Source organism: Nicotiana attenuata, unplaced genomic scaffold, assembly GCF_001879085.1.
Source record: "Nicotiana attenuata strain UT unplaced genomic scaffold, NIATTr2, whole genome shotgun sequence".
Classification (NCBI taxonomy): domain Eukaryota; kingdom Viridiplantae; phylum Streptophyta; class Magnoliopsida; order Solanales; family Solanaceae; genus Nicotiana; species Nicotiana attenuata.
In genome coordinates this window covers 119890-132078 of record NW_017670427.1, presented here as the reverse complement: position 1 = coordinate 132078, position 12189 = coordinate 119890, and the positions used below count along the sequence as shown (strand labels likewise).

General features: G+C 43.0%; 1 protein-coding gene across 1 annotated transcript; it reads left to right on the top strand.

Annotated features, from left to right (window-relative positions):
• The first annotated feature begins 10671 nt into the window (after positions 1–10671).
• Positions 10672–11298, top strand: LOC109239265. Its single transcript, XM_019405811.1, has 2 exons — positions 10672–10844; positions 10965–11298. Exons 1-2 carry the CDS (start codon positions 10672–10674, stop codon positions 11296–11298), a joined length of 507 nt encoding a protein of 168 aa, XP_019261356.1.
• The last annotated feature ends 891 nt before the right edge of the window (positions 11299–12189 follow it).

Sequence of the window (12189 nt, the reverse complement as noted above, 5' to 3'; positions counted from 1 at the left end):
GAAAAGAAAAAAGGTCCTCGGGTTATGTCGGGGAGGTTCACGGGTTATGCTGGGAAAGTCATCGGTTACGCCGGAAAAGAAAAAAAGGTCCTCGGGTTATGCCGGGGGGGTCCATGGGTTATGGCGGGAAAATTATCGGGTTATGCCGGAAAAGAAAAAAGGTCCTCGGGTTATGCCGGGGAGGTCCATGGGTTATGCCGGGAAAGTCATCGGGTTATGCCTGAAAAGAAAAAGGTCCTCGGGTTATACCGGGGAGGTCCACGGGTTATGCCGGGAAAGTCATCAGGTTATGCCGGAAAAAAAATGGTCCTCGGCTTATGCCGGGAATGTCATCGGGTTATGCCGAAAAACAAAAAAGGTCCTCGGGTTATGCCGGGGATCAACCAGGGAGTGGAACCCTATAATGGAAAAGACTACCAGGTTATGCTGGAAGCGACTAGGGGATATGACCCTATGTTGGAAAAATGTAGCCACAGATTGGGGACCCTAGGCTACCATGATTTTGACTTTTTTTCTTTTTTTTTTTGATATTTATTTCATAGAATGAGTGAATGCGGGAAAGAATTTCGGAGGGGACTTCCCTTTTTGGATTGTTGCTGTAAAGCCGTTTCTAGCTCTTGCGCAGTTTCTTTTGGTTGCACCTATTTCAAAGTTGCTTTGAATTACACCTGTTTCCCGCTTTTTCAAAAAAAGAACAATTGTTAGTTTGAAACGGTGGTTGGCTTTGTGGCCTTGACTGTTTTGATCACTTGATCTCGGCCCAACTCTTTCAATGAAAATCTGCGTTGTTCGCTGGCTTTCTGGAGATCAATCTCTCTTTTAAACCCAGGGATCTTGACTTTCCAAAATTTCACACGATGGCTAAACCGTGTGGGGCTTTGGCCTTTCCTTCTTATTTATCCTTTATGGGCACTTGACTTTTGATTTCTTTACTTTTCAATAATTTTGACTTTGGAGCATCGACCATCATGGCCTGTCGAGATCGACGTGATGCACCTTCTGGGGCTGGGTGCTTTTCCTTGAATTTGGCTTTTGTTAAGCAGAACCCTGTAAAACCAATCTTGCCATGTTTTCTTTGTATTAGTTTTGTAGGAGGATTAAACCGGAAGCGATTCAAAGAAAAGTGAACAAAGGACAAGATAATGAATTTAAGGAGAAGTGTCTCTTTCGGGGGGAAAGAAAGAAGGATTTATATGGAGTGCATGCGGACTTCAATAGACATGACATGCTTCTTGGACTGGATACCCGATCTGTGCAACCATCCAATCTCTCATAAACTCATCATAACTCGTATCTCAAAACCGAGAAACCTTGCCAGGACTCTATCAGTGCCGATGTTTGTAAGGAATTCCTTCTTTTCTATCAATGGCGCCCTTTGCGGGTCTTCGCCAACTGACCTCTCGCATTTCTCTTCTCACCGTCGCCTTATAGTTCTCTTTGTGAGTTTTCACTAACAAGACTCTCTCATTTTCAATTTCTCTGCTCACCATCGCCTTACGACGCCGTTTTCACCAATAAGACTCTCTCATTTATTTCTCTCATTTGATTGTATCAGATCCAAGAAACCAAAATCTTCCTATTTTGAACAACTTCGCCGATTGATCAGAAGGACTTGAACAAGATTTATGGTAAAAAGAGTTTGGATTGAATTACAACTTTGGAACCTTTCTAGCGAACCGTCGCCAAACCACTACAACATCTGCCCCAGTTTTAACTTTGGGGGAATTTAGATTTTTGTTTTGGTGTGACTGAACCCCAGAGAGGCTGCCTACGTATCCTTTCGGAATCAAGTCAAACGTAGTTCGGGGAAACTTTTTTTTTTGATTTTTTTTCTTTTTTTTCACGAACGTTTTCGGATTCCAAAGAGGGTAGTCAAAGAAAGGTAACCAGTTCAAAGGGTTAGCAAAGGGTTGAAGTGTTTGTGGTAGCGAGAATGAAAGCCTTCGTCATCCCAATCGGATAATATTGGTACCGCAGAAAGGTTAGATGTAATACCTTTTGAATGCGTCTGCACTGACAGCTGTTTCAGGGTCATTTCCTTCAATATCTCCCAAGTACAATGCCTCTTTCCGCAATAATTTTCTTATAATGTACGGACCCTTCCAGTTTGGAGCAAACATTCCTTTTTCTTCTTTGTGATACGGGAGAATACGTCTCAACATGAGTTTGCCCACTTCAAAGTTCCTAGGTTGTACTTTCTTGTTGTACGCACGGGCTATTTTTTGTTGATACAACTGCCCGTGGCAAACTGCGGCCATCTGCTTTTCATCAATCAGGGTCAACTGTTCTAAATGGGGTTTGACCCACTCATTATCCTCAATCTCAGCTTCAACTATGATTCGGAGAGATAGAATTTCAACCTCTACGGGTATTACGACTTCAGTGCCATAAACCAATAGATAGGGTGTTGCTCCGACTGATGTGTGCACAGTTGTGCGATATCCCAATAATGCAAACGACTACTTTTCATGCCATTGCCTAGAACTTTGAATCATTTTTCTAAGAATCTTCTTGATGTTCTTATTTGCTGCTTCAACAGCACCATTAGCTTTGGGTCGATAAGGGGTAGAATTCCGATGCGTGATCTTAAATTGTTCACATATCTCCCTCATCAAATTACTATTCAAATTTGCAGCATTGTCTGTAATGATAGTTTTAGGAATACCAAAATGAAAGATAATGTTGGAATGCATAAAATCCACCACTGCTTTCTTTCTGACGGCTTTGAGAGTGACTGCTTCGACCCACTTGGTGAAATAGTCAATGGCAACTAATATGAATCTGTGCTCGTTTGAAGCTTTTGGCTCGATTGGCCCAGTGACATCCATACCCCATGCAACAAATGGCCACGGTGCTGACATAAGATGTAATTATGAAGGCGGTGCATGAATCAGGTCACCGTGTACTTGACACTGATGACACTTTCGGACAAAACTGAAGCAATACCTTTCCATAGTCATCCGATAATAACATGCTCGAAGGATTTTCTTTGCAAGGACGTATCCATTCATATGGGGTCCACACACTCCTGCGTGTATTGCATTCATGATTCTTTCGGCCTCTTGGGCATCCACACATCTTAAAAGGTTCAGATTTGGAGTCCTTTTGTACAAGACTTCTCCGCTCAAGAAGAAGCCAATGGCAAGCCTTCTAATGGTTCTCTTTTGGTCTCCACTGGCTTGCTCAGGATATTCCTTTGTTTTCAAAAATCTCTTGATATTATGATACCATGGCTGAACATTTGGTTCCAACTCAACCGTATTGCAATAGCCATGCCTTTCTCGGATTTGGATTTCCAACGAGTCAATGTGGACATTGACTAGATATGGCAACATCGAGGCCAAATTAGCTAGTGCATCGGCTAACACATTGTGAAACCGAGGAATGTACCTGAATTCGACGGATTTGAACCGCTTGCTAAGATCTTCCAGATGTTGCCTGTATGGAATAAGCTTGATGTCTCGGGTTTGTCATTCTCCTTGAGCTTGTTGGATAATCAAATCAGAATATCCCATGATTAGCAATTCTTCCACATCCAGGTCGATTGCCATGTTCATGCCCATAATGCAGGCTTCATACTCGGCGATATTATTCGTACAGAAAAACCAAAGCCGGGCTGTGGCAGGATGGTGTTGCCCGGTGGGTGAGACCAAAATTGCCCCAATCCCGACACCTTTTGCATTCACAGCTCCATCGAAAAACATTTTCCAAGTGTTGGTGTCTTCTAAGATTACCTCAACTGAATTTACTTCCTCGTCCGGAAAGTAAGTACTCAAGGGCTGATATTCATCATCAACAAGATTTTCAGCTAAGTGATCCGCTAAAGCTTGAGTTTTCATTGCCGTGCGGGTGACATAGACTATGTCGAACTCGGTGAGCAGGATTTGCCAATTCGCTAACCTTCCTGTGCGCATCGGTTTTTGGAATATGTACTTCAAGGGATCCAATCTGGTTATGAGGTAAGTGGTGTAGGCCACCAAGTAGTGCCTAGGCTTCTGAGAGACCCAGGTTAGGGCGCAACAAGTCCTTTCCAATAAAGTGTATTTGGCTTCACAACTAGTGAACTTCTTGCTCAAATAGTATATGGCTTGTTCTTTCTTTCCGGTCAGATCATGCTGCCCGAGAATACATCCAAAGGAATTCTCCTAGACTGTCAAATACAAAAATAAAGGCCTTCCAGGTTCGGGTGGGACCAAGACTGGCAGATTCGACAGATATTCTTTAATTTTGTCGAATGCTTCCTGACACTCATCTGTCCATCTATTCGCCGCATCTTTCTTCAACAGCTTAAATATGGGTTCACATATGGAAGTCAAGTGAGCAATGAACCTGCTGATGTAATTCAACCTTCCCAACAGACTCATAACCTCTTTCTTAGTTCTCGGAGGAGGAAAATCATGAATAGACTTTATCTTTGTCGGATCTAGGTTGATGCCCGTCCGACTTACAATAAACCCTAAAAGTTTCCCAGACGGAACTCCAAATGAACACTTAGCTGGATTTAACATCAAGTCATACTCATGCAAACGTTCAAAAAACTTTCTCAGATCCCGAACATGGTCGTCCTTTGTTCTTTATTTAATGATCACATCGTCCACATACACCTCAATTTCCTGGTGCATCATGTCGTGAAAGATGGCAGTCATTGCTCTCATGTAAGTTGCCCCGGCGTTCTTCAAACAAAAAAGGCATGACTTTGTAATAGTAGGTACCCCAAGGCGTGGTGAAGGCTATCTTTTCTGCATCTTCTTCATCCATCAAGACCAGATGATATCCAGCATAACAATCCACGAAAGACTGTATCTCATGTTTGGCACAGTTGTCAACAAGGATGTGGATGTTTGGAAAAGGGATGTTGTCCTTAGGACTTGCTTTGTTCAGATCCCGATAATAAACACACACTCGGGTTTTCCCATATTTCTTTGGCACTGGGACCACATTAGCCAACCACATGGTGTATCGGACCACTCGGATCACACCCGCTTTCAACTGTTTGGTGAATTCTTCTTTAATCTTGTAACTGGTATCCGTTTTAAACTTTCTCTGCTTTTGTTGGACAAGGGGATAACCGGGGTAAGTATGCAATTTATGTACCACCAAATCAACACTCAGTCCTGACATATCATCGTAGGACCAGTCAAACACATATTTGAACTCGAACAAAAGTTGGATCAATTCATCCCTAGTTCTTTCATCAGTGTGAATGCTTATCATGGTTTCTTGCACCTCTTCTGAACTACCCAAATTAACTTGCTCAGTTTCATTTAAGTTTGGCTTAGCTTTATTCTCGAATTGTTACAATTCTCGATTTATTTCCCTAAGAGCCTCATCTCCATCGTATTATGGTTCTTGATTCATTATTTCACAATTAGACAGCGTGTTAGGATCTGTGCATGAAGTCCGCAAGCATGTCATGTTATTTAAGTCCGCATTATTAGAACTGAAAGAAGAAATAAGAAAAGTAACAAAAAATAGAAAGAATAAAGAAAGAGATTCATATACGATGAAATATTGATTTCATTTCATTGAATTTGAAGATAGAAGGGTTTACATTGGAAATTTAAAGACAATAAACTAAAAGAAATATTCGAGCTACACCCTGGAATAACTCGGAATGCAAAAAAGGTGGCAAGACTGGACTACCAGGATTCCCGCCTGACTGGGAACGGAGTAACCTTCCAGTTTTGCAGCTTGGCATCGGGCCCCATATATTGCACCTCAGCAGTGCTCGAGCCTTCTCCCGGCTAGACCATGCGAGTCTCATACAACATTTGCCTCATGGCTCCATATTTGTCTTCAATTTCCTCGGGCGTGAAGGCCTCATCTTCTTCCTCTATGTATCTTGGCTTGGTGAATGTTTTGGAGAGATGTGGGACCGGCTGAGGCAACACCCAACCATTGCTCTTTTGTTCATTTGCCCACGTTACATCAGCTTCTGTAGCTTGGAAACCCACACCGAAGAATTTCTCACTGGCAGCTAAAGTGATAAGTTCCGTGATACCTTGCAAAGACACCCCGAGCCCCTTCCCAGGCTTATAACTGTGCTTGATCATTTCTGTGGCGACCATGATTGATGCATTTGATAGAAAGGGTTGAGGACACGGGATTCCTTCCTCACACTGATCGGCGACCACAATCTCAAAAGCTTGATAGACTGTGTGCTAGCTACCTTCCTTAGCCTCGAGACATGGGACTGAGGGTTCCCGGTAAATTGATTGCTCATCTTCTCCATGTACCACAATTTCCTGATCTTCATGTTCAAACTTCACCATTTGGTCGAGAGTAGAAGGTACGACCCCTGCAACATGGATCTAAGGCATCCCTAGGAGAAAATTGTAGGAGGTGTCCATGTCTAAGGCCTGAAATGTCACTTCGAAATCCACAGGACCGATAGTCAAGATCAAATCAATCTCCCTATTGTGTCTCTCTTGATGCCATCAAAAGCACGTACATAAACATTGTTAGGCCTGATTCTCTCAGTCCCAATTTTCATTCTTTGCAAAGTTGAGAGAGGGCAGATGTCAACCCCAGATCCCCCATCCAGTATGACTCATTTCACATAGTACCCTTCACATTTAACTGTCAAATGAAGAGCTTTGTTGTGGGAAGCTCCTTCCGGGGGTTGAGTCATTTTTGCCAAATGAAATTCGGTGGACTTCAAAGAACCGTTCCGCCATGTTTTCCAGTTGGTCAACAGTGGTTTCAATCGGAACATATACTTCATTGAGGGTCTTTATCAATATGTTCTGATGCTCATTCGAGCTTATCAATAGAGACAAAAGGGAGACCTGAGAGGGAGACTTCCTCAACAGGTTTCCTCAATAAGATCCTCCAGTGTTCTCGGGTACTAATCAAGAAGCGAACATCCAATACTTTATTAATGAAATGCACAAGACTCTCCAGGTTATGCGTGCTACTGAGATGGAGGCAGTGGAGTTGGCTTCCTACTACCTGAAGGAGGTGACATATTTTTGTTTAGAGATGTGGGAAGAGTCCCGTGAGGAGGGGAGCCCTTCGGCAAGGTAGAGTGAGTTTGTCGACACCTTCGTTGATAGTTTCTTACCTGTTAAGACTAAGGCAACCCATGCCATTGAGTTTGAGAGCCTGATACAACATAGCCTGAGTGTTAGGGAGTATCATATGGGGTTCGTGCGCCAGTCCAAGTATGATATTTACAAGCTGCCCACGATGGAGTCTAGAGTGCGCCGGTTTGTGTAGGGCCTCAGCCCCTTGGTTATTAATAAAGCCTCTATAGCTTCCTTGAATTATAATATGAACTATAGGAAGATGGTGGTGTTTACTCAAGCCACAAAGATCCACAAATTGAATAATAGAATGGAGCGAGAGGGAAGCAATAAGAACCGGTCTACAAGAAATTTTTGTAGTTCTTCCGGTGGCGGTAGTGGCTGCAGGTCAGCAATCAGGGGATGATCACCAGGGCCATCCCAATCCTTATATTAGTCTTTGGTTAGTGCACAGCCGTCAGGGCCCAGTCAATAGCAGTGGATCCATTTCAGGCATGGTCAGGGCAATAGGGTATCCTACCTGTAGGGTCGGCATGGAGGAAGATCCAAACAGCAGCGGAGGCCCTCGTTCCCTAGGTGTGGAAGTTGAATTTTGGGGCCTACTTAATCGATCAAACCATATGCTACAGGTTCATTATGAGGGGTCACATCCAGAGGGATTATTGTTTATCCCGCTAGAGTATTGGCAGGGGAATGACACATCGAGCCAGTTCTGCAGCTACTTCATCTGCTGCACCTCCTCCAACTCGAGACACTCTAGCACCCGCAGGGCGTGTTGCAGCTAGGGGTGGTGCACAGAGTTCAGGAGGACCCAACCGTTTCTATGCTATGAGGGGTCGCCAGAGTTCAGAGGCTTCTCCAGATGTTGTCACATGTATATTGACTATCAAATCTCATGATGCATATGCCCTTATTGATCTCGGTTCCACTTTGTCATATGTCACTCCTTATGTTGCTATAGAGCTTGGGATAGAACCAGAACCGCTCCATGAGCCGTTCTCTGTATCTACTCTGGTTGGTGAGTCTATTGTGGCCGCGTAGGTTTATAGGGATTGTGTTGTCATGGTGTGTGCTCGGGACACTATGGCTGATCTCATTTAATTGGGGATGGTTGCTTTTGATGTAATAATGGGGATGGACTGGCTTCATTCATGTTTTGCTAAGCTTGATTGCCGAACAAGAATCATTATGTTTGAATTTCCAAATGTGCCAGATATTTAATGGAAGGGGGATGATGTGATGTTGAGAGGTAGGTTTAATTCTTACCATATGGACTCGAAGATGATCAAGATGTGTTGTATTTACCATTTGGTCTTGGTTACAGACACCGATGCTCAGGCACCTACACTTGAGTCCATGCTATATATGAATGATTTTACGGAGGTCTTTCACGATGAGCTCCCTGGGATCCCACTAGACAGGGAGATTGATTTTGGAATTGATATGATGCCAGGCATGCAGCCTAAATATATTCCACCCTACAAAATGGCGCCTATAGAATTGAAGGAACTAAAGGAGTAGTTGAAGGACTTGTTAAAGAATTGTTTTATCTTCCGAGCGTGCCACATTGCGGCGCACCAAATATTTTTGTAAGGAAGAAGGATGGGTCACTGAGAATGTGTATTGACAATCGGCTGCTCAACAAGGTCATGATCAAGAATAAATACCCACTACCAAGGATAGATGACTTGTTTGATCAATTGCAGGTGCTAAATTCTTCTCAAAAATTGATTTAAGATACGGGTATAACCAATTGATGATCAAGGAGCAAGATATTTTGGAAACAACTTTTAGGACGTAGTATGGGCACTTTGAGTTTCTGGTGATGTCTTTTGGGCTAAGAAATGCCCCGATAACTTTTATGGATCTCATGAATTGAGTCTTCAAGCCTGTCCTCGACTTCTGTGTGACAGTGTTCATTGATGATATTTTTGTATATTCAGGAAGTAGAGCGGACCATGTCGCTCATCTCAGGGTAGTTCTGCAGACAATATTTCAGCACGAGTTGTATGCGAAGTTTTCGAAGTGTGAATTTGGGCTTGAATTTGTTTCATTCTTGGGTCATGTCGTCTCCAGGGAAGGAATTAAGGTGGATCTTCAGAAGATCGCGGTTGTGAAGAATTGGCCTAGACATACAACTCCAACAGAGATTCGCAGTATCTCGGGCTTATCTCGGTATTACAGGAAGTTCGTGGAGAGGTTCTCTACTGCTTCCTCTCCATTGACTAAATTAATGTAGAAGGCGGTTAAGTTCCAATGGTCAGATTCTTATGAAAAGAGCTTCCAGGAGTTGAAATGAAGATTGACTACGGCACCGGTGTTGACCCTACCAGAGGGAACAGATGGGTTTGTGATATATTGCGATGCTTCAAGGATCGGACATGGTTGTGTATTGATGAATCATGGCAAGGTGATCGCTTATGCTTTTAGGCAACTCAAGAGTCTTGATAAGAACTATCTAACACATGACTTAGAGCTCGCGGTAGTGCTTTTGCATTGAAGATTTTGCGTCATTATTTGTATGGAGTCCATGCGGATATAATCAAGGACCATAAAAGCCTTCAATATATTTTCAAACTAAAGGAATTGAATCTGAGGCAGAGAATATGGCTTGAGTTACTCAAAGACTACGACATTGATATTCTCTATCATCCGAGAAAGGCTAATATTGTGGCGGATGCTCTTAGCCAAAAATCTATGGGTAGGTTGGCTCACTTGGAGGAATATCAAAGGTCGTTGGCCAAGGAAGTTCATCGGTTAGCTAGTTTGGGAGTTCTTTTTACGGACTCTATTAAATGAGGGGTAATTATACAAAATAGGACTGAATCATCGCTTGTTGGGGAAGTAAAGGAGAAGCAGTATGACGATGCACTATTGGTACAATTGAAGTAGGGGATTCATAAAAATGAGACCATGGCTTTTTCTCTTAGCATGGATGATGGTACGCTAAGGTACCAATTGCGATTATGTGTTCCTAATGTAGATGGTCTTCGGGAAAGAATCACGAATCGAGGCTCACACTTCTAGGTATTCCGTGTACCCAGGCTCTACAATGAGGTTTCATAATGTTAAGGAAGTTTACTGGTTGAATGATATGAAGAGGAATGTAGCGGACATTGTGGCATGATGCCCAAATTTTGAGGAAGTGAAGGCCAAACACAAAAGGCCCGGTGGGTTGGCACAGAACATCGAGATTCCAATGTGGAACTGGGAGATCATCAATATGGACTTTGTGGTAGGACTACCTCACACGTCTCGCAAGTTCTACTCGATTAGGGTGATTGTGGATCGACTCATGAAACCAGCGCACTTCTTACTTGTTAAGGCTACCGACACAGCAGAAAAATAACCTCAGTTTTATATTAAGGAAATAGTCAGGTTGCATGGCGCTCCAATTTCTATTATCTCATATTGAGGGGCATAGTTCATAGCTAAGTTTTTGAAGAAATTTCAGCAAGGTTTGGTTACTCAGGTGAATCTTAGTATAGCTTTCCTGCCACAGACTTACGAGTAAGAAGAGGAGACCATTCAGACGACGCTTGGGGATATGTTGCACCCTTGTGTTATTGAATTCAAGGATAGCTAGGATGATCATTTGCCACTCATAGAATTTGCCTACAATAACGTTTATCATGCTAGCATTCAGATGGCGTCGTTCGAGGCTCTATATGGTATGAAACGTGGATCTCCCATTGGGTGGTTTGATATTGGGGAAGAAGAGTTGATAGGGCATGACCTCGTGCATCAAGCTATGGTGAAGGTTAAGATCATTATGGAATGGTTAAAAACTACCAGAGTCATCAAAAGTCCTATTCAGATGTACGCACGATGTAGGTATTTAGAGTTCGAAGAGGACGATTGGGTATTCTTGAAGGTTCCCCCTATGAAGGGCACTATGCGATTTGGTAAGAATTGAAAATTGAGTCCGAGGTATGTCAGACCGTACAGAGTCATTCATAGGATTGGTCGGGTGGCTTACAGGCTTGAGCTACCTCCAGAGATGCCCTTAGTGCACCTAGTGTTTCATGTGTCTACTATGTTGAAGAAGGTAGTTGGAGACATGGCACTCATTGTTCCGGTTGAGACTATAGCGGTTAATGAGGAATTAATGTATGAAGAGATTCCAGTTGCCATTATTGATAGGCAAGTACAAAAGCTGAGAAATAAAGAAATTGCCTCCATGAAAGTGCCATGGCCAAACCAACAGGTGGAAGAGGCCACTTGGGAGGCCGAGGAAGAGGGGGAAAGGAAATACTCTCATTTGTTAGAATAAGTATGTATTTAGGTAGTTGTGTTCTATGATAATGTTAAGAGTATACCTTCTATGAATTATGTTTCACGGGTACAATTTATGATAAGGATGTTTCTTTTGGTAATATAATGGTTATGGCATCGTGGTTGGTGTTGTTTTCATGATATGTTACATTGTTGGATTACGTACACGTTGCTAGGATTGGTTTCTGGGATTCTCTTACATGTGGATAACTCCACTTATAGGGGAACTCTGCCGAAGCTTCTGGAAATTTAGAGAGTTAGTCAAAATTTAGAACTGCTGGTGTGTGAAGTGATAGTTGAGTCACATTGGATGCTAATAGCGGATTTGATTCTCATTCTAGGATAATTGATCGTTTTGCGGGCCGTACATCTATCGCAGAACCGGTATGAAGATTTTCGGAGGGTGATTTTGCGGTCCGTAATGCAGCCGCATAACTGATATGCAGGCTACAGACCTCGCTGCAGACTGGACCAGGCCAGCCAGTTTTTGGGACCGTTTCTGCGGTCCATTTAGCGGGACGATGACTCATCTGCAGTGCACTCTGCGACCACGAAGTTGAGTTCGGAGGTTCCATTTTCCTATTTTATAACCCGACCCCATTTTGAGTAAAAGCCATTAGGGCTCGTTTAGAAGGGAAAAATCTGGTATTTAGAGAGAAGGGAATGGAGCTAGAGAGAGGAGGAAGGGAACCCAACATCTCCATACATTGAATCCTTACCCCAATCTTGAAATTCAACAAGGAAGAGCTCACAAGGTCTGCACATAGGAGGTAATATTCTACTTCATAGCCCTCAATTTCGGGATTGGATTGAAAGTAGGTAATGGGAAGAGTAATCTTTGGGTGTAGAAGTTGTTCCTTTTGCATGCATGTACCACCTGTGGGGAGAT